Below are 23,541 nucleotides of genomic sequence, written 5' to 3'. Positions count from 1 at the left end.
TTAAACAGCTGTTTTCTAACTTCGCATCTGTTTCAGCCATATAGAGTCCTTTCTTTGCACTGAGGATTCGCACGTTCGAATACAAAGGTTGTGTGCAATTCTGCAGTCTTATGACTTGGTCGTCTCGTGATAGCGCAAGCGGTCACGTGACATAGTACGGCAGATTATGCTGAAGGAGGGTTTACCACTTATCGTTAATTTCTTCTGCTCCATATTTAGCAATCAAATAATTGTTGCTTCTGCGTTTATAATTAAATACAAAATAATGGTACTATAGATTTCGATAAACGCTTATTGTTTAATATGCGAGCTCGATCTTTTCACGGGCTTGCGAGGATTCCCCTATTCTTGAAATTTGGTACAGGTCCAGTCGCTTTATCTGATCCATTCTTGTTTGACTCAGCTTATTTCTTTTTTATTTGCGTGAGTTCAGGTACGTGTTCTTTGTGAGGGGTTTATAACGAACAGGAAACGAGGTAAGTGGACAAAAACGTGATACAGGCAAACCAATTGCAATAAAATTTATAACAGATGTCTTCTTAGGACGAAATTGAGGAGAATGACACTGAAGTATGAATGCTCGGAGACCGCACTCTGTGATAGTTTAAATGTGAGGTCCGCGCTCTCAGACCTGTACCTGGAGACTCTGCTTCAGAAAAAGGGACCGGTGCAGGTAAATGCGATGATCTGCTTTTCATGCATGAACTAAGGTGTTGGTTTTTTTTTTTTTTTTTTTTGTGTTTTTTTTTTTTTTTTTTAAGGGAGCTCATGTCATATACAGACGTTTTCCAATGCTATGTACTCATGTGAAGGCAGCGAATTTGAGCTTGTAAACTCCCTGAACGTCAGATAACGGTGTGCTGATGTGTTGTGTGTTTTTTTTTTTTTTTTTTAAATGTCTTTTATTATGGTAAACGACATTTTATTCGTAGCTAAATTTCAGAGAAATTTGCATGGGTTCAAACCAGTGAACGTTGTGGATGTTGAAAACCTAGATTATCTTGGACAGGTTATTATTTATGGCTTTGCTGTTTCAAGACAGCCCTCCTATTAGACAGATTGGAATGCTCTGCAGTGACCTTTGGTCCCAGTGTGCAGATAACAAACAAGCCAAAATGTTACATTGCTTACATTTCAATTTCCTTCATTTCCTTCATTCCTTCAATTTCCTAGGCTACTTTTTCATAATTTTAACACGTGTGTGTGTGTATATAAAAGCAGATATGTGTTAAAATTATTTATGACCTATTGCACTATTATTTTGTTATGGTTTTTATCTCCTTTTGAGGGTCATATATGTATGTATATACCATTATTTTTTTAGCACATTCACTTTGAGCATCTTTTGGCGCGGTCTACCATCTTGTGTTTTTTTTTTTTTTGGGGGGGTGCTTTTTTTTTTTTTTTTTTGACAAGCAGGTATTGGGAAGCCTTGCTGGTTTATGGCTGCCTTATATTTGGTTACTTTAGCGAGCGCCTAAATCCTATTCCGATATAATCATATATATCTCTTTTTTTTTTTTTTTTATATTCTTTATTTTTGTAGTGCATTAGAGGTAACATATATGCGCGAGGTACCCCGTCGGCAATCCTCTTGCAATGTCAAAGAGTACATAACAGTGGGGTTAACAGTAATACATGCACATATTTTATATTTATAAATGAACAACTTCGGTTAAATGACGATGAGTATGCTTGGATAACATTTTGCAGAGTAACAATAGTACCGGTAGGGTAGACTAGGCCGCCAGGATACAGGTCCTGCAAATAGGGTATACAAGAAGGGGGTTCACCATATGCATGGGATCAGTACTTTGCCACGTCTAGGGTAACTGGGAGGGTATACTCATGTTACACTATGAAGATGGTAATCTCGAGACATATGTAGGTGAACAGATGTTATTGCGGCACTCAGCTAAGCTAAGGGGCTCTCTTTGCCTTAACAGCAGGCACCCACTAGTACGAGAATATAGGTGAGACCGCGTTTTAACAGGTAGTACTATCTCAAGGGTAGATGGCGTCAGGCGCCATTGTGATTCATGCCACCGTGTCTGTTTCAAGGTAGGCCGGTCTAGGATACATAACAGGTAAGTGCCTTGTTCTTTAAAGAGAGTGCGTGTGCTTTGCTGCCACATTGCTCCGGTATAAGGAGCGCAAGTTAACATTATGACACTGGAGCGTGTATATGTCTGCTACTTGTCGTCCTGAGTAAGGGCAGCCCTAACGGTGTTTATGGAAAAGCTGTTATACAAGCTAGATATGTTATCTGGGTGCACTGAAATAGTTAGGTAGATATGTAAAACTGGAGAGATAATACGCTTAACAGTCAACAGTTTGCATATATAGAATAACCTGCTTAAGTAAAGTCGCTTATAGTTATGTTGGCGATGCTTAAGGTTATAAACGTGTGACTTGCTAACGGTATAACATAAATGCCTTGAGAGTCTAATATTAGGATTGAAGAGGTAGCATTATGCAATGTTCAGCAAGCTAGTATGTAAGGTACATGCCTATCTAGCAGTTTAAACAGATAAAACAGATTAGTGTGGTATCACTAGCAGAGAGGCACAACATAAGGGTTCTACTTAGGCAGTACGCTAGGTATATTAGTAAGATTAAGCTAGCAGATCGAGCAATGCAATAATAAAACAAATGATCGGTGGACCCATTACAGGCTGGCCCTGCCTATACTGTAAAAGGCTACAGTGTTGAGACAGGAATAGGGAAAAGCAAATCATTAAACAACAAATGAAAATAATGAATGCAAACTGGGTTCAGCTGCAGTTAAGAGTCCTTAGTGAGAAAAGAACAGGGCAGTTAGCTTAAAAGTCTCGATAGTCACTTAGCCCACGCCGGCTGCTGGAATGCCATCGTCCCCCAGAGTGGCTTCGTGCAAAGACAATCCACTCCCCACAGTCCGTGCAGGCTCTCTGGCTTCTCCTACCCGCTGTCGTCTGAATCGTTGGGTGGTGAGAACCCTGGATTGGCATCCCTCAATTATGGCTATGGGCGATGGGATGTTGAAAAGGAAAAACACTGAATTGGCGGTAGGCTGCCATAGCGAGATGAGAAGTAAGCGCTTAGTGTCAGCAGTCCAGGTAGGGTTTGCTGTATGTCAGTGAAACAAAATAAAATGCGGAAAATAAGGTAGTAACTGAAATACTGATTGAATGAAAAGTTCAATAAAGTCCCCGAGGTTTTAGGTTGCTCGATGGAGGTGGGTGGTGGGGCCCGGTATTGTCAGGTTAGGGCTCTGTCGGGGTGGAGGTGAATGCGCCTCATTTCGATTTAGGTGGTAATTGCAGCGTATGTAACTGGCGTGAGGTTCCGAGGTACAAATGGGGCACTGCCCGCTGGGTTCCAGCTGTGAGCCGGTGTGGTGGAGGCTGCGGGGCTCGCCTGAAGGATTGAGTCCCATGTAAGACCCAAGGTCTGTAGTAGTTCTGTTGAGTCTTGCGGGTCTTGGATCTTGTGGGTTGTCTCCCCGTGCATTACATGGAGTGAGTTGGGGGTCCGCCAGCGATACGGAATGTTGTGTTGCTGGAGTGTGGTGGTAAGGGGTCGGAGTGACCTGCGCCACGCCAAGGTGCCCCCTGACAGGTCCCCGTAGAAGGTCAGCTTGGTATTTTCAAATAGTAGGGGGGTCTTTCCCCTAAGTGCGGCAAGGACCGTCGCTTTGTCCGCTCCGTTATGTAAGGTGAGGATAGTGTCCTTCGTGGCTGAGGTAGGGGCCTTGGCAGATTTTGGGATCCTGAAAATAGCTGCGGGCACGATAGGTGCAGTATTACCTGGAGGTAGTATGCTGGTCAGAAGGCGTTTGACCATGTGCGGGACTTCTGTCTCCGGTAGCTCCGCTGGCAGCCCCCTGACCTTGATGTTAAATCGTCTCTTCGTGTCTTCCTGGGCGTCCAGGCGCCGCTCCAGCAGCGCATTTTTGCGGTGCAGTTCCTGCATTTCACTTTGCAGAGTAGCAATGGTGCTCTTGTGTGTCTGAGAGGAGGCCTCTAGCTCAGTGATGCGGCCTGTCAGGCCTCTCAGCTCTCCCCTTAGGGCCGTTACGTCCGTGAGGATATTGCTTTGCAGGTCTGCCAGGAGGGCCTTAAGCACCCCCGTGGTCACTAGGTCGGCATCAGGGTCTTTTCTCGTAGTGCTGGAGGTTTTCTTTGGTTTCGGGTCCGGAGGTGGGAGGTATTCCTCCTCGGCTTCCTCGGAATAGTCGTCCGAGAAGTCCGTGCAGCCTCCATGGAGCGCCGCCATATTGGCCTCACTCGGGCCGCATGCTCTCCTCCACATTTCCCCGATCGTGAGCCCCGGGGTTGTTATTTCTGCCGCCTTCTTCTTATGTTTTCTTCCCATTTGGCTTGTGGGGTACTTGCGTGCAAGTAGCGGTGAGCGGTGACGGTTATGGCGATCTTTAGGCGAGATTTCTCGGATTTTGTCACGGAGCCCCTGAGTAGTGCGTCTGATCACCTCGAGTTGTCGACCGGAAGCCTTCTTTTTTTTTTTTAATTCTTGATTTCTCCATAAGTGGAACTTCCGTTGATCCAGTTCTTGTGGCCTTTCCACCGAGTTGTTTTATTTGATTTCAATGCACTCACAGCATAGCTACCTGTTTTTAGAGTTGCAGTCTTTGATGACAAAAGCCGGTGGAAGAATCTTAAGATCTGATGCATTCCTGATTCTACATGCAGAATTTCCGCATTTTCTCTGCCAGCTGTTTCCTTTCCTGCCAAACAGTACCTAAAGCTGTACAATCTGATGTTTTTCTCCCTCCATCTTCCTCAAGCAGCACTTGGCAGGCCAGGATCCTCTTCTCACTATTCATCCATGCTGCAAGTGTGCCCATATATATCTCTTTTGACACGTTTGTTTGGAATCTAGGACAGTCATGTTGTAGTAGTTGTTCTGATGTCTATAGCCTGTCCCTGCAGTCTTTTTAGTAAAAACACTGCCTTTTCAGCGAAAAATGCGGGGTTTATATTGCTGCTTGGTAACACCTCTAGTGACAGTCACTCAGATGGCCACCAGAGAATCCTGGTTCACTGCTGCACTCTGCATGGAGGCGCTGAATATTCCTCAGATTCATTAATTTAAGATGATGCGGATTGGCTTATTTGCGGCGCATGCACACACGCCTTCCAAAAGCATTGGTTTAGATGAGATTATAAAAATTGATCTCAGCCATGGAGGTGGGACCAGCCGTGGCAAAACTGGCACGGCGTGGGGAAAAAAGGTGAGTAAAAGCACCTTCCTCATGCAATCGGAGGGGCGTGTGTGCACACACTTTGACAGGCTCACTTGCACTCTGACACAACTATATTTTTGTTTTACTTGAACCCCACTCAGTCTCCCTACCTTTTGAGAGAGCTGAGTCAGTCTTTCCTTGGGATCCAGTGGGGCTGCTCTCTTCCTGCGTGTGAGAGCAGTACCCGGTCTGCAGCTCCTCTCTATTCCCTCGCTTTCTGTAATGATGCCGGGAGCCGGAATATGATGTCATATTCCGGCTCCCTGCATCATTAGACAGCGCAAGGCAGCAGAGAGGAGCTGCAGGCAGAGTACTGCTCCCTCCCACGTTTCTTCAGCAGCACGCCTCCTTGCTGCCTTGGCCGGCCATTTCCATGCTCCCCAGGCAGCTGGCTCCAATATTACCCACGACGGCTGCCATTAAAGCTCCAGCGTCCACATAAACTTCATTGCTGGCTAATACCAGACACCAGGGCGAAATTTCTTATCCCTGGGATTTGTCAAGGTCTCTTTCCGGACAGAACCTTGAGGAGCACCAACAGAGCGGAATTGGGGAGAAGAGGCAGAGAGACACACTAAGAGAGCACTGGGAGAGGTAGGAAGAGCACCAGGAGAGAGTGGTATCTCGTAGACTGAGATTACATAAATTAGAAGCTGTTGATAATCAGCAGTGTCGAAAGCCGTAGAAAGGTCAAGGAGAATAAGGATAGAGTAGTGGCCATGGGATTTTGCAGTGATAAGATCATTGGATGCTTTGGTCACAGCTGTTTTAACAGAGTGACGAGCACGGAATCCAGATTGGAGCGGGTAAAACAGAGTTGGCTTTGAGGAAGCCTGTCAATCTTGCATACACAACTCTCTCAATGATCTTGGAGGCAATGGCCAGTAGTGAGGACGGTGAATTAGGGTCAAGGTTGGGCTTTTTCAGATTCGGGGTTACGGTTGCATGTTAGGGTAGAGGAAATATGCTAGAGGAGAGGGAAAGTTTTTGAAAATTCTAATGAGGCAGAGCAAGAGATAAAGTGCAGATGAGATAAGAGGGAATAGGATCGAGGGAACAGGTGAGTTATTTTTTTCCTCTGGCCCTGCCTCTTCTCCCTAATTCCTCTGTTGGTGTTCCCAAAGGGTCTGTCCTTGGTCCCCTATTCTCAATCTATACTGCCTCCCATGGGAAAACTCACCAGCTCCTTTGGCTTCCAGTATTGTTTCTATGCGGATGACACACAAATTTATCTGCCCTTCCCTGATTTCTCACCACCCCTCTTGACCTGTGTCTGACTGCCTCTCTGTTTCCAACTGGAAGGCTGCTTATTTCTTTAAACATTACTTCTGGTCTTTCCTCCCCAAAAACAAGATGTAAAAACCATACATAATTAATATTAAAGGGACACTATAGTCACCCAGACCACTTCAGCTCAATGAAGTGGTTTGGGTGCCAGGTCCCTCAGGTTTTAACCCTTCACATGTAAACATAGCAGAGAAACTGCTATGTTTACATAGCAGGGTTAATCCAACCTCTCGTGGCTGTCTTCCTGACAGCCGCTAGAAGTGCTTCTGCGACGCTGGATGCGAAATTCGCATCCAGCGTGCAGAACGTCCATAGGAAAGTATTAAGAAATGCTTTCCTATGGACTGTTAGAATGCGCGTGCGGCTTTTGCCGCGCGTTCCGCTCCACTCCGAGTTGGCGGGGGAGGAGAGGTCCCTTGGCGCTGGATTAAGGTAAGCTGCTGAGGGGTCCCCCAAGGATGACAGTGTCAGGAAAACGGGTTTGTTTTCTTGACATAATAGTGATCCTTTAAGGTAAAGTACCTATTTTATGGGGTCCTGGAGGAGTGTTTCTGTAAGCATATTTGTATTCACCGTTTACATTATTGATGGGTAGAAATAATATAATTTTTTATTTTTAGGCTTCTATTTCTGCAACCAGTGCTTTAAGTGAAGACCTCCTAAATGGATCGATTGATCAGAGTGGAAATGAGAAAAGGAGAGTTCGATTGGTACAGTTTGAAAGGGAAACTGAAGAGCCCATGGTGAGGAGCAGATGTAAAATGGGAAATGTTGATAGCAGAAGAGGTTTTTAAAACAGGGGATTGCTTGATAAGCAATCTAAAAGTATGACTGATTCTTTATGGCATTGAACTTAAAAGCTTATAGTTTCAGCAGCAAACTAAACAAATCCTGTTGGCAGATTACAATAGATACAAATATTGGGTCAATCCAAATATAGGGGAATAAAAAATAACATAGTACAACTCCGTATGATACTATTTATAATTATATGTGCCAATGGGTCACTCACACTTTGGCTGTTAAAACAGGGCGTATCAAAAATCAATGTAGCTCTCAGGCAGTTCTCTGCTTCCAATGTCTGATCTTCCAGATCTCAATTACATGGGGAAAATAAAATGCATCCAGAATGAAAAGAATTTATTACACACATAGGTAAGGATCAATCGGCATAAAAACAAGTTAAAACTCGTTTCCTCCCACAGCAGGGACTTCCTCAGGGTCTTTGCAGCAGTGTGACAGGTACAACAATGAATAATTAATATATATATATTTTTTTAATTCATTGTTGTACATGTCACACTGCTGCAAAGTCCCTGCAGTGGGAGGAAACGCGTTGGACAGACTGTGGACAGTTTTAACTTGTTTTTATGCTGATTGATCCTTGCCTATGTGTAAGTAATAAATGCTTTTTATACTTTTTGCACATCTTTCTACTTTTCACTCTGGATGCATTTTATTTGCCCATGTAATTGAGATCTGGAAGATCAGACATTGGAAGCAGAGAACTGCCTGAGAGCTACATTAATTTGTGATACGCCCTGTTTTAACAGCCAAAGTGTGAGTGACCCATTGGCACATATCATTATAATAGTATCATACGGAGTTGCACTATGTTATTTTTTTTTTATTCCCCTATAGTTGGATTGACCCAATATTTGTATCTATGTATTTGTGGAAAATTTTGAGGAGATCTTCGGGTTTAAATCCACAACTTAGAGGGAAGTTTCTTTACATATACCTCTTTATCTATTAAAATACTTGGTGGTCTATTATATGCTAAAATAGCAATATTGGTGGAAATTATAATATCACGAAGTGATATAGTGAAAGATTGCACTTTTTTCTGTATTAGCAGATTACAATAGAATAGCTTTTTTTTAAATTTTTTTTTTTTTAAAAGATATATTTTGTGGAAGGCAAAAGCTCATGGAAGTTTAGTTGGCCAACTGTTGGAAGTCCAATATCTGAAAATACCTATCGCAGTTCTGCCACTTTGATGGGTATACAGTAATCTTTGTAAGTTACGTGTTCAAAACATGTAGGCCACCTGTGGAATTCATTTCTGAAATTTATACTAGAGGCAATGATCACTACAAGGTTTGTTTGAGCAATCATGGAAAACTAATTGACAAAAATAAGTCCTGTGCTCAAACTCCCACTACTCCTGGGCAGCAGCAATGGCCATAGCACACATCAGCCCCTATAGATACAATAAAAAATCAAAGAAAAGAGATACCTGTGCAATATCCCAAATTCATATGTCTGTAAATAAATGGAGGGTATTTAGTAACTCCAATGGCCTTTAGGTGTAAGCCCACCAGCCACATCAAGGCAAACCTCTTAGGTGGGTCTTAGATTAACAATTCACCTTGCTTTATCCAGCTTCAGGCAAAGAAATCTGAGGCAGAGAGGGGTATTTTTCTAAAACTCTTCATACTTATTAACCCTGGAAAACTGTTGAATAAAAACTTATCTAGCAGTCTATTAAAACCTCTGCTGCAATTATATTTCTTAGAAGTTTGATATCACCCTGCAATCTCCAGAGATAATTTTAAACATTGCGCTCTGGTTCTGTTGGATATTATATATATTTTTTTTTTTTTTTACAAAACATTATTTTTGTTTGAGTAAGTGCATGCAGGCTTACAATGCCACAACAGTAAAAGCAAACGTTTCGGTAATAAAACTTGTTTTAGAGTCATGGCATATCTAGGGTTAACCCTGCAGCTGAGAAACTGATATGTTTACATATGGGTTAATCCAGCCTCTAGTGACTCATTGAGAGGCGCTTCTCACTGTGATTTTCACAGTGAGAAGATGCCAGCGTCCATAGGAAACCATTGAGAAAATGGCACATTCAGCCGATGACGTCGGAAGAAGGGAGGAGAGTCCCCAGCGCCGAGGGAGCCCGGCGCTGGAGAAAGGCAAGATTTTTAATTCTTTCCTACCCCTAGAGCCCGGCGGGAATGGGACCCTAAGGGTGGGGGGGACCTATTAACACTATAGTGCCAGGAAAACGAGTTTGTTTTCCTGGCACTATAGTGGTCCTTTAAAACCAATTTGGCTTAATATAGAAGTAAAACAAGAGATTGAAAATAAGAAAAGGGCATTTAAATCGGACAAATCAGAGACATCCTGTAAAAGCTATATAAGGAAACCAATAATGCATGCAAAAAGGCGATTTAGATTCATTAAACTTCAAAATGAAGAAGTGATAGCCAAAGCGAGCAAAACCAACCCCAAAGCATTCTTTAAGTACATACATTCTAAAAGAAAAAAAGTGGTACACTAAACTGGGATGGGGGTGTTGGTTAATGAAGACCAGGAAAAGGCAGAAATTTTAAACCACTATTTCTCCTCTGTGTATATATTAAGGAAGAACCTATGGCAATAGATATGCAAGTGATTGCTGCCACAAAACTTGCAGAAAAATTGTAATTGGCTAACTCGAAACAAGGTGCTGCAGCAACTAACGAAAGTTAATATAAACAAAGCTCCAGGGCCTGATGGTATTCATCCACGGGTACTTTAAGGAACGGAGTGTAGACATAAGTGAACCTCTGTTTTTAATCTTTCAGGATTCTTTTCTTTCAGGAAGTGGATTGGAGGAAGGCAGATGTGGTTCCTATATTAAAAAAGGGTTCAAAATCCTTGCCTATAAATGAGACATTTGAGCTTAACTTCTGTGGCTGGGAAAGTATTTGAAAGGTTATTAAGGGATAATATTCAAGTATTCCTTGAGAAGAACGTGGTTATCAGCAAAAATCAGCATTGCTTTATGAAGCACAGGTCCTGTCAAACTAACTTGATTGCGTTCTACGAAGAAGTAAGTAGAAGTATAGATCAGGGTGTTGCAGTGGATGTGATCTATTTGGATTTTGCCAAGGCATTTGATACAGTTCCACACAATAGATTAGTGTTCAAACTCAAGGAAATCGGTCTAGATGAAAATTCTTGTTCTTGGATAGAACATTGGTTTAAAAATAGAGTACAGAGAGTTGTCATTAATGGTAAATGTTCAAGCTGGACTGAAGTGACAAGTGGTGTCCCTCAGGATTCTGTTCTGGGACCCCTTCTGTTTAACATGTTAAACATGTTGATCTTGGGGGGGAAAAAAGCACTGAATGTCATGTTTTAGTGTTTGCAGATAAAACAAAACTCTGTAAAGTAATACAATGTGAGCAAGATCATTACTTTGCTGCAGAGGGATTTTGATAGACTGGGATACTGGGCACTCAAATGCAAAGTTATGCACTTTGGCATAAGAATTATTTTCCTAGTTTTTGCCTGCTTTTGGATCAACAGCAAAAAACAGCTGTGAGGAAGGCTGATCTTGATGGACACGTCTCTTTTCATGTAACTATGCCCTGCTGCCTGTGCTAGCTATATGACCTTTACAGCACACTTGGCCAGACACAAAATGGAATTCTGACGCTTCCGGGGCCCAGCTCACCGCAACAGACCTGCAGCAATTTGCTATAAGAAAAGTTCCCAATGAAGTTCCGGCACGCACAGCTAGTAATCTCAGAGTGCCGGAACTTCAGTGGAGAACATGTCATAACCCTGAGGACCTGGCCAGCCTCCCTCTCCATATTCCTATGATTTTATTTTTTAGTTTTGAGCTGATCGGGGAAAATTGGGCTTTCCTGTCACTATCACCAAGAGGTGGGGGGTGGGCAAAAGGCTGCCCCTGTATAAGGGTCTGGAGATGTGAGTCCGAAGTGATGAGTTAAGGCACATCCTTGCAGTTCATCACGAACCAAAGACCCTCTAGGAAGAAATCTAGGAAGGTTATGTAACAATGCAATGGGGCTTTGCAGGAAAAGTACTCCTGGATACGCAGAACAGACAAGTGAATTGCAATAGAGTAGTCCGGTATGGTTCCAAAGGTCGGGGCAAGCGGAAATCAGGCAAATACAGTAAACCGTGCTGAAGGTCAAAGCAGGAGTCAGATGAACTATAGTTTCCAAGACGGGAACAAAACGATCTGACAAGGAGGAAGTGGTAAGGCAGGGCTTATAAAGGTAGCTAATAAGTTACTTAGTACGGAAACATGTGCAGGTGTGATAGTAGTCCAGGCTTAGTGATGCAGATACCATAGCATGAGAAATTAACTAGAATGAACATAAGACGTTGCGATGAGGTAAGATCACTGACTAGGATGAAGAATAGCCAGATTCAATCCATGATATCCTGTCAAAGGGCTGTGGAGCTATGAACGGGCTGGCCCTGATAGATATATATATATATATGGTTTTTGGTCCTGAGGAAAGTCCTGTTTGTAGGACTGAAACGTCGACCTCATTTTAATTTGTTCGAAATAAAGATTGGATTTTAAAATTATTCCGTGAGTGCTGCTACCTTGTTGGATTTTCTGGATATTCAAGCCCTGGCAAAGCACCCGGTTCTCGAGGCATACTATAGCGTGAGTGCAAGAACTTTCTCCTTTTTTCTTTATATATATATATATATATCAGTGCACTCGCTTATTAACTAAACAGTGATTTCAAATCCTACATAGTACTATTTAAAAACACCTCACCTAGGTAACAAATAATGGGGGTTTGGTTACATTATATGATCATACATTGCATAAGCCTGCCAACTGCATCAAAGTACCCCATTCTTGGCAGGTCCTACTCTAGCAGCCTAGAGTAATCCACTTACTTGGGAAATGCTTCCTTACTGGGACTCTCTGCAAGTCAAGGCTAAATAGGATCCTGGAATGAGACACCTGTGGCAGGGAGGGGTGCAAAACCCAGGGGTTGGCCTAGACCCCTATACTCATAATTATTTGAAATCACTGTTTAGTTAATAAGCGAGTGCACTGGTTTGTGTATTTTGTATTTTGGTCCCAGTAGCACCCTGTAATAAATCCATGAATAAATGCATGTTTAGGTGAGTGCAGCCCTCCTGACCGTGTGTGTGTGTGTGTATGTATATGTATGTATATATATATATATATATATATACATACACACACGTGATACTCGAAAAATTAGAATATCGTGCAAAAGTTCATTTATTTCAGTAATGCAACATAAAAGGGGAATCTAATATATGAGATGCATTACATGCAAAGCAAGATAGTTCAAGCTGTGATTTGTCATAAGTGCTATGATTATGGCTTACAGCTCATGAAAACCCCAAATCCACAATCTCAGTAAATTAGAATTAAATTTGGTAAATTAGCTACTGGACTCATTACTTGGTTTGGGCCCCTTTTGCAGCGTGACATGGAAGCTATCAGCCTGTGGCACTGCTGAGGTGTTATGGAAGACCAGGATGCTTCAATAGCGGCCTTCAGATCTTTTGCATTGTTTTGTCTCATGTCTCTCCTCTTTCTCTTGCCAATGCCTCATAGATTCTCTATGGGGTTCAGGTCAGGCAAGTTTGCTGGCCAATCAAGCACAGTAATCCCACAATCCTTGAACCAGGCTTTGGTGCTTTTGGCAGTGTGGGCAGGTGCCAAGTCCTGCTGGAAAATGAACTCGGCATCCCCATAAAGCTAGTTTGTGGAAGGAAGCATGAAGTGCTCCAAAATATCCTGTTAGATGGCTGCGTTGACCCTGGACTTAATGAAGCACAGTGGACCAACACCAGCAGATGACATGGCTCCCCAAATCAACAGACTGTGGAAACTTTACACTGGACTTCAAGCATCTTGCAGTGTGTGCCTCTCCATTCTTCCTCCAGACTCTGTTTCCAAATGAGATGCAAAAGTTGTACCAAGTCTGTTTTTCTTTAGTCCAGATAAGACGCTTCTGACGTTGTTTAAGGAGCAGCTTGACGAGCAATATTACATCTGAAGCCCATGTCCAGGATCCGTCTGTGTGTGGTGGCTCTTGATGCACTGACTCCAGCCTCAGTCCACTCCTTGTGAAAGTCCCCAACACTTTTGAATGGCCTTTTCCTGACAATCCTCTCCAGGCTGCCGTCATCCCTGCTGCTTGTGCACCTTTTTCTTCCACACTTTTCCCTTCCACATAACTTTCTATTAATGTGCTTTGATACAGCACTTTGGGAACATCCAACTTCCTTCGCAATTACCTTTTTGAGGCTTGCCCTCCTTATGGAGGGTGTCAATGATGGGTTTTCTGCACAACTGTCAGGCCAACAGTCCACCACTTAAGACCACTTAAAGACTCAGAAACCCTTTGCAGGTGTTATGGCTTACTTAGCCGATTAGAGTGGGACATTGTGAGCCTAGAATATTGCACCTTTTCACAATATTCTAATTTACTGAGATTGTGGTTTTCATGAGCTGTAAGTCATAATCATTGCATTTGTGACAAATCACGGCTTGAACTATCTTGCTTTGCATGTAATGCATCTATCTCTTCTATTAGTTTCACTCACATGCAGATACAGACCTACAGATACACACACTGACCTGCACATAGATACACAGAAATACAAATACTCACAGGAATATGAACACTGACAAACATGGATATGTAAAAAGGTAAATCACTGATAACTAAAATGATAAATTATATAATGTTATTTATATAGTGCCAACAAATTCTGCAGCGCTTTACAGTGGGTGGACGAACAGACATGTAGTTGTAACCAGACAAGTTGGACACACAGGAACAGAGGGGTTGAGGGCCCTGCTCAATGAGCTTACATGCTAGAGGGAGTGTGGTAAAGTAACACAAAAGGTAAGCATAGTATTAGACTAATGACAGTTGCAAGAGAGGAATCCGTTGGGAGCTATTAACAGTTTAATTGATACGCTTTTATGAAGAAGTGGGTTTTTAATGATTTTTTTTGAAGGAGTGGAGACTGGGTGAGCATCTCTAACAGAGGAGGAAAGTGAGTTCCACAGAAACGGTGCAGCCCTTGAGGTTTGGAAGGCGAGCCTCGGAGGAGGGTGTACGGACAGAAGATAGGTGTAAGGGCCTACACTGGACATGTGTATTAGGGAGGATAGGTAGGTGGGAGCAGCATTATGTAGAGATTTGAAAGCAAGAACCAAATATTAACTTGGCAGCTACATACCAGGGCCGCCATCAGAAATTTTGGGGACCCTAACACAGCTCAAGGTCTGGGCCCCCGGTGCCCGCCTCCAAGCCCTGCCTCCAAACCACACCCACAGGAATACAGACACAAAAGGACACAGACACACACACATACGAAGACACAAATACTGAAACAGACACACACATACTGACACACACACTGACGTACATACTGACGTACATACTGACAGACATACATACTGACATACACACCTACAGATAGATATATACTGACATACATACATGCATGTATACACACCTAATTTTTCAGCCACCCTCCTCTTCCTTACCTTTTCATTGCAGGAGGGTGTCTGGGGATGATGTGAGCGGATGCCTCTCCTCGGCTGTCTCTCCCCCCGCGTGGAGTAAGCTGGGAGGAAGTGACCGGACGACACTTCCTCCCAGCAGCACTTGCGGTGCACCCGCAACTTTTTTAAAGCGGCCCGGTCGCGCTATTACACGGCTGCAGCGCTGACCGGGCCCCTGAAGATATAGGGCTCATCGGGTGGCCCTAAATGCTTTGAGCACCTGATGGGCCCCGGTGCAGATACAACCCCGTCATGGTTGTCACCCCCTGACGGCGGCCCTGCTACATACACATTTGAAAATTCCAAATTGTATAAAATAGTGTGTGCGCTCCTAAACAATCTGTAAAACAAAAGACCGTGTCTCTCAAAAAACAAATTCTTTAATAAAAGGTAATATCTCAGAATGTCGCTGGATCTTAGCTCCTCACACAATAGACACTAAGTGACTAGTGTTAAAATAAACCTCATATACACTAGATAATCGTGAGAACAATAATGATAAAAATTATATTAGACTCACAGCTTATAAAAACTGCTGATATAGTATAGATGATAGAAACTCCTAATAGAGCCCCTCAGGTCAGGAAAAAATGCAACCGTTTAAAAAAAATTAAGCAGCGTGTTGCAACCTGGCATGTGGGTACAATGTGTAGGTTTGTATCCAATATCGATCAGAGGATATACTGATACAGGATAAATATATGCACACAAGCAATGGAAATAAAATACATATATGAGAAAAAAGAAAGTGAAAAAACAGATCGGCAACTTAAAGGATCACTATAGTGTCAGGAAAACAAAGTGGTTTTCCTGACACTATGGTGCCCCCACCCTCAGGGTTCCCCTCCCATGGCGCTGAATCTGTTAAAACCCCTTCAGCCTTTTACCTTATTCCAGGGCTGGGCTCCCTCGGTGCTGGCTACCTCTCCTCCCCCGCTGACATCAGCTCCTCCGTCTGACGTCAGTGGAGCCGAATGCTCAGTGCCGCGCGCGCATTCAAAGTATCCATAGGAAAGCATTTCTCAGTGCTTTCCTATGGACGCTCTGCGTGATGGGAGCATAATATGCCTTCAGCGTCGCAGATGCGCCTGTAGTTGCTGTCCGGAAGACAGCCACTAGAGGCTGACTTAACCCTGCAATGTAAACATAGCAGTTTCATAGACTTACAGATACGTACACTGACAGATGTAGGCATACAGCTATACACATAGACATACAGAAACACATGCAGAGATGTACAGGTACGCACATGGACACTGATACACAGATAAACACAGACGTATAGATGTACACATTCACTCACACACAGACTGACATATATATATATATATATATATATATATATACACACACACACTGACAAACATACAGATAAGCACATTGAAACACACGGGCACACAGATATAGATACACTGACACACACAGATGCACAAACATTCAGATACATACACTGATTTAAACACTACTGTCAACCAAAACACATATGCACATACCTTTTGGGTGGCTTCTGTGGCTGAGGCTGTTGGGAGTTGAGCACGATCTCCTCTCCTGGTCCGCTCTGCCCCGACCCCCTTCTCAGCCCCTTTCTGCGTGGCTTAGTTGCAGCTGGGAGGAAGTGTGTGTCTTGCTCTCACTTCCTCCCAGCTCTACGGTCAGGTTAGAAGGGTTCCAGTGGTACAATTTCTGAAATAAAAGATTCTTGAAAGATTAAATACAGAGGTTCACTTATTTGCACACTTAGCTACTTAAATTGTCAAGCCCTGGAGCTTTATTCACGTTAATTTTCTTTAACCGCTGTTGCACCTTGTCTTGAGTCATCCAGTCACAATGTATCTGCAAGTTTTTGGCAGCAATCATTTGCATATCTATTGCCATAGGTTCTTCCTCAATAGATATGGAGGAGAAATCGTTATTTAACATTTCTGCCTTTTACTGGTCTTCATTAACTAACAGACCCAACTCTGTTTTCAGTGTATCTACTCTTTCTTTCTAATTTTTTTTTTTTTTATAGAATTGATGTATTTGGGGGGGGGTTAAAACCCCTTTAGCCACTTACCTTATTCTGGCGCTGGTGACCTCTCCTCCTCCGCCAACATCAGCTTCCCCGTCTGACGTCAGCGGAGCCGAATGCGCATGCGCGGCAGTGCCGCACGGGCATTCAAAGTGTCCATAGGAAAGCATTTCTCAATGCTTTCCTATGGACGCTCTGCGCGATGGAGGCATAATATGCCTCCAGCGTCGCAGATGCACCTCTGGTGGCTGTCCAGAAGACAGCCACTAGAGGCTGTCTTAACCCTGCAATGTAAACAAAGCAGTTTCTCTGAAACTGCTATGTTTGCATCTGAAGGGTTAAAACCTGAGGGACCTGGCACCCAGACCACTTCATTGAGCTGAAGTGGTCTGGGTGACTATAGTGTCCCTTTAAATAGGATGCCTCTGATTTTGTCAGATTTTAAATGCCCTTTTCTTATTTTTAATCTCTTGGTTTTATTTCCTACGAAGCCACACTAGTTTCAATTTGTTTATTTTATATTTATTACCCAGTGGTACATATTACAAATGTACCTGCCTAATTTTGAAGCTATTGCATTTATCCTCAGTGTTTTTTCACTAATGAGTTTATGCCAGTCAATATGTGGTAGAGCTGCCCTAATCTTATTGAAGTTGGCTTTTTTAAAATTATTATACGCTTTAGTATACCCCAAGTGCTTTAGCTTTTGAGTTTTTCAAAAGTCATGATATTGTGATCAAGATTTCCCAAATGATCCCCTGTTAGAATATTGGTCAAAAGATCAATATCGTTTGTTATAGCCAGATCCAGACAAGCATTCTTTCTGGTTGGTGCTTGTTCCAGTTGTGAAATGAAGATGTCATTTAACACATTCAAAAACATGATATCCCTTGCTGAACTACTAGTCCCTCTGTCACAATTTATGTCTGAGTAATTCAAATCTCCTATAACGTGTTATCCAGATTTGCAGCTTTCCCAATTTGCTCTAGCAGCTGTTATTCTTCAATATTAGGTGGTTTATAGCACATCCCAACCAATAATTTCCCTTCTTTTGCACCAAGCAGATATTTACCCATAAAGTTCCACATTTTCCTTGTCACACTCCACATCTGAGCAGTGCCCACTGTAGGTGTCCTTAGGGGCCATGTAGGCACTGATTTTTCTCTGAAAAGTCAGTGTTTGCATAAAAATGCTTGCAAAGACTGATTATACTTACTAGAAAACTACATTAATCTGTAGTTGTTCTGGTGACTATAGTGTCCCTTTTAAAGACTTGTTGAAATAATAAAGTAGTATTAAGTGACCATTGTCAAGGTCAAAATAGCCAAAGTGAAATATTCTGTCTGCTATGCTTTCAGTGTGGCCTCTAATCTTAAATTCTCATTTTACTAACTAACCCTACTAGCTTTGTGTGTGATGTGACATTTGAATGGGGGGAGAGATGTTGTTATCTATTATCTTTAGCCCAGGACTGTTACAGAAATGGATCTGTAATCGATCTTAACGTTACTGATAATTAAAGAAAAATTTACTTTATTTTCATGGATATTTATATAGTGGTCTTTATGTTGGTCTTTGTATGTGAAAATGTAAAATAAAGAATAAAAATAAGTTACTGATGATTAATGTGCCATTTAACCATGCCACAATCACTGCTATAACCACTATAATTTTTTGTCCCTAGGGTATAACTCTTAAGTTGAATGCTCAGCAGAGTTGCATAGTTGCACGTATACTACATGGGGGATTTATCCACAGACAAGGTGATTATAATTTTTTTTTCAATTTCAGAATACATTTTTCTGCTATTCTCTCCATTAAATTTCAGCATGTACACTTTTTCACATTTTATAATGAGAATAAAAATACTGAAAAAAGGCTTCTATAAGCAAATTCTCACTTGGACAGACTTGTCACTCCTAAATGTATGAAATGTACTAGAGTTTAAGTCTAGTTTTTCAGCACATTTTTGTGCTGAAAACCCCCCCCCCCACTCGACATATACTAGAGTCACTGTCTGTATTATGGCAACTTACATTGCCATAATACAGACAAGGACCGCCGGGCTCATTACAAGCCCGGCGGTCCTGTTGGGGGATGGCAGGAAGCTGTTGCTTACCTTAACAGCAGCTCCTGTCAGCTCCCTTCTCTCTCCTCCGGTCCGGTCAGCTCCCCTGCAAGTCTCGCTAGAGCCACGGGGTCAGAGCCCGTGGCAACACTCCGCACGGCCGCAAGACTTGCAGTGGGAGCTGACGGGAGCTGACCGGACCGGAGGAGAGAGAAGGGAGCTGACAGGAGCTGCTGTAAAGGTAAGTAACAGCTTCCTGCCAGCCCCCTCCTACACAGCCCATCCACTGGACCACCAGGGAATGAGAGCCTTCCTCCCTGGCCAGCTAACAAGCAGGGAGGGGGGACGAAAAAAATAAAAATAAAAATGTAAATAAGAATAAAATATTATTAAAAAAATAATCATAATAAAAAAAATTAATCATATAACAAAAAATTTAAATAATAATAATTAAAAAATAAATAATAAAAATGCCCACCCTCCACCAAGGCTCTGCATTTATTTATATATATATATATATATATATATATATATATATATATATATATATATATATAATCATTATATACACACACTGTAAATAAATATTCAATTAATATAATTTTTTGGGGATATAATTTTATTTAGAAATTTACCAGTAGCTGCTGCATTTCCCACCCTAGTCTTATACTCGAGTCAATAAGTTTTCCCAGTTTTTTGGGGTAAAATTAGGGGTCTCGACTTTTATATTCGGGTCGACTTATACTCGAGTATATATGGTATGTTTCATACATTTTAGTAGTGACAAGTCTGTCCTAGTGAGAAACTATTGAGAATTAAAGGAACAGTCTGAGCACAGTAACATCTACAGAGCACTGTAATGGTTATGGTAGCAGGATTGTGCTGGTCCGCCACTATAAATTAACCGTTTGCAATGGTTTTGACTTTTTACCTGGAGTGCTGCTTCCTACCTCTTCCCTCTAGTCCTAATGGCCAAATTCTCACCTGAGCTAAAAAAAACATTTTTGATCCCATTAGAATTAATAGAACTATGTGGCCTGGAATGCGCACAAGGCTGTGTTAAGAGGCCATTTTATTTCTAAAGTTTCTCACCTAAAGAGAATTAATAACGATAATCTGAGAAATTTGGAAAAAGAACTATACAATCTGAATCAGGCAAACCAATCTGGCCCATCCTTTTCCTTATCAGAAATGATAGGCGAGATTAAATTTTAAGATACAAAAAGTTAATCTGGACCGCACAACTCTTATGGTGAGACGACTTAGGAAAACCTTTTATTTAAAAGGTAACAGGGCCTCAACTCTTCTGGCGTCTAAACTCCGGCATATGAATTCCCAATCAAAAATAGCATATTTGCTAGATGATCAGGGATAAAAAAATATTTCACCCGACTAAAATTAGTGATCAATTTGCAGAGTATTATAGCAAACTTTTTATAATTTGGAATCAGATTCGAACCTCACCCAACCATCTGAGGCAACAATTAATAGTTTTTTAGATAAGGTGTCGTTTCCTCGACTGTCTTCTTATAAACTAAAAAACTTAGTGTGACATAACAGGTGAAGAGAGAGCCTAGGCAATTAAACTTATGCCATCTGGAAAGGCCCCTGGCCCAGATGGATTTACTATATTTTATTACAAGACCTTTCCAGAAATTTTAATTCCCCATATCACTAAATTGTTTAATTCCTATAAGTCCGGGGGGAAGATGCCAGGAAAGTCCTTGTGCGCACAAATAGTCACCTTGCCGAAACCAGGAAAAGCTCCAAACAGATGCCCTAACGTTAGACCCATATCTTTAATCAATAATGATTCGAAAATTTATTCTAAAGTATTGGCTAACATACTAGCTAAATTGATCCCTTTGCTAATTAATAACGAAGTGGGTTTTGTTCAAGGTAGGCAAGCTCCAGATGGAACGAGGAGGTTCATAAATTTAATCCAACACATCAATTTGACAAACTCCTTCTATGCTCCTATCATTGGATGCAGAGACGGCGTTTGATAGGGTACACTGGGGGTACTTGTGGAGTACACTGAGTAGGTATAATATACCATTGTCTTTTATTGATGCAATAAAGACACTTTATGTTGCCCCTACAGCCTATGTTTCGGCCTCGGGTTTTCATTCAAGAACCTTTTCCCTTACTAATGGGACACGGCAAGGTTGCCCTTTATCCCCGGTTCTCTGTTTTGGAAATGGAACCCTTGGCTGAACTAATCAGAAGGACCCCAGAAATTGAAGGCAATGTGTTTGACCATTACAGCGTGAGGTTAAAGCTACTCAGTTTCAGGTTAAAGTATTGCTTAGAAACACGGGAGTATTAGTCTGGTGATCAAACATAAATTGCAATAACATGCTTCAACAAAATGAAAAAGTGATCCAAGTTATACTAAAACAGAAGAAACATCATAGTGTGTCTTGTAGTTAGCGTTATTCAGGGTCTATACACAAAGATTATATGAACACGATTACGCCAGTAAGCTCCTGCTAGGCTGATTGGCTAAACGGTGATATGTCTCACTTGTCTGCCCAAGCGGTGATTAACTAATTGCATGTAATGTTATCTAGAACGTATGAGTAGCTTAAACATATAAAGCAGATCATATCAGTCAATCTAGCATATTATCAATCCAAACTTGTGTAGGAGCTTAAGACTGTTTTAAGGTATAGAGTGAGATAGAATATCAGCTATGACTAACAAAAACAGTAGCAATAATATTGATAGCTTTGTGCACGACATACTGTGGAAACCAAGGTGAAGTCTGCCTATGTGGGTGGACACAGATTGCAGGTAAAGTCCTGAAGCCCGGGTCAACCATTTTTTTTTTTCTTTCTTAGTCGCCCAGGTTGGAATTTTCCCATGGTTCCCATATGTGGTGAAAGGTTTTCAAGGTGCCCCTTACTCTAGCTGTCAGGTCGTCCATCAGATGGACTTCTTTTATTCTACTAATGACCCCTGAGAGGGGTGGTGTGTTTGGCTTAAGCCAGTCGGATGCTACGGCCCTCCTGGCTGCCAAAGTAATCTTATGTAGCAGCTTTTGTTCATGTCTAGTCCAGCCGTCAAGAGTCCTGCTTAAAAGGAATAGCCAAGGGTCTAGGTCTGGTGATCTGCCAAAGACCTGTGTCAATAATGTCTGAATCTGCTTCCAGAATGTTATCTGCTGACATTCCCACCACATGTGGACATACGTCCCTCTCAGGCCGCACCCCCTCCAGCACACATCTGTGGGAGTCTTGTGCATGTGGTATAGCTTAACTGGGGTAGTGTACCAGCGAAGCATTGTTTTTAGGGACTGCTCCTGGAGTGTGACACACGCACTCCTAGATCTCTCGCCACTCTATGCCTTCCAGCGTGTCTCCTAGGTCCCTTTCCCATTGATCCGTATAGGCTAATTTTCCCCAGTCCCTAGCTTCTGAACAGAGGTGGGCGTACATGAGCGTTATCATGCCCTTGGGTATTATCTCTTGGAGGCATATGCGTTCAAAGAACGTCAACTGTTTCCGGGCCGCCGTTTTATGTGAGCCAGATTCGCGAAGTCTCTAATCTGCACGTATCTAAAGAAATCTGCTGGGGTGAGGTGACCCCGCTGTCTTAATGTGTCAAAGGCGATGACCTCTGCTCCCTCATATAGTTGGCAGATGCGTTGGAGCCCTATCCTTTCTAAATTCCTGAAGTCCCTTGCTGTCATACCTGGGGGGAAGGCCGTGTTGCGCAAGTATGGCGTGATTGGGGACGGGTCCGATGCCAACCGGTATTTAAGCTTATATGTGTCCCAGATCTGTAGGGAGTTGAGTATGGCTGGGCACGTGATTCTGATCTCAGGTCTGTGTGCTTTGGGTACCCACATGAGAAGTTGTGGGAGGTCGGCTCCCGTCATGAGAGATTCTACATCCGCCCATTTGCGTTCCCCCGGTGGGGAGTGCCACATCGCCACCGGAGTCAATTGTGTAGCTATATAGTAGAGATAGATATGCGGGAGACCCAACCCCCCCCCTGTGCCTTTTGTTCTGCCATATAAAAGCACCAATCGCCCGCTGTAGGGGCTGCAGGGAGGCTTTTGTGACGCGAATGGGGAGCGCTTGGAACATAAATAAAATTCTGGTCAAGATGTTCATCTTAACGGCGTGGATTCGACCCATCCATGAGATGGGCCTATCCACCCATATCTCCATTTCCCGCACTAGCTGTTTTATTAAGGGTGTGTAGTTTTGGTCGTGGAGTTTTTCTGGCTTAGCCGTCAGTCGAACTCAAAGATATTTGAGGGCCTGCCTTTCGATTTGTAGGTGGTAGGTATCCTGTATCGAGGAGACAATGTCTGCCGGTACCTCAATTGGGAGGGTGCCCGATTTCGCCATATTGGCCTTGTACCCCGAGATGACCCCAAAGGTATTCAATACCTCTTTTGTAAGGCCTCCATTGACTTTGCGGGGTTGGTCAAAGCTAAGAGCACATCATCCGCATAGGCCGATACCAGGAACTCGCGACCCCCCACGCGAACTCCCTGAACACTCGGATGGCGCCTTAGAGCCTGTAATAGGGGTCCTAGGGAGAGCACAAACAGTAGAGGGGACATCCCTGTCTTGTACCGT

At 42.6% G+C, this 23,541-nt stretch overlaps 1 protein-coding gene across 2 annotated transcripts in view; it reads left to right on the top strand.

Moving 5' to 3' along the window:
- Nucleotides 1–242: 242 nt before the first annotated feature.
- The window catches only part of MPP1 (MAGUK p55 scaffold protein 1), a 188,140-nt gene continuing 164,841 nt past the window's right edge, over nt 243–23,541 (top strand). Inside the window, exons 1-4 of one of the 2 annotated variants that reach the window (XM_063432379.1) lie at nt 245–476; nt 544–673; nt 7,153–7,275; nt 18,563–18,641. In XM_063432379.1, coding sequence (XP_063288449.1) covers nt 560–673; nt 7,153–7,275; nt 18,563–18,641 — 316 coding nt within the window. In that variant the 5' untranslated portion in view covers nt 245–476; nt 544–559. Of the gene's footprint in view, nt 477–543; nt 674–7,152; nt 7,276–18,562; nt 18,642–23,541 lie in introns of both variants that reach the window. The other variant, XM_063432380.1, reaches the window with a different exon arrangement.

This window comes from Pelobates fuscus, chromosome 9 (assembly GCF_036172605.1).
Source record: "Pelobates fuscus isolate aPelFus1 chromosome 9, aPelFus1.pri, whole genome shotgun sequence".
NCBI lineage: Eukaryota > Metazoa > Chordata > Amphibia > Anura > Pelobatidae > Pelobates > Pelobates fuscus.
Note: the sequence above shows the minus strand (reverse complement) of the source record. Positions and strands in the feature narration are given on the sequence as shown.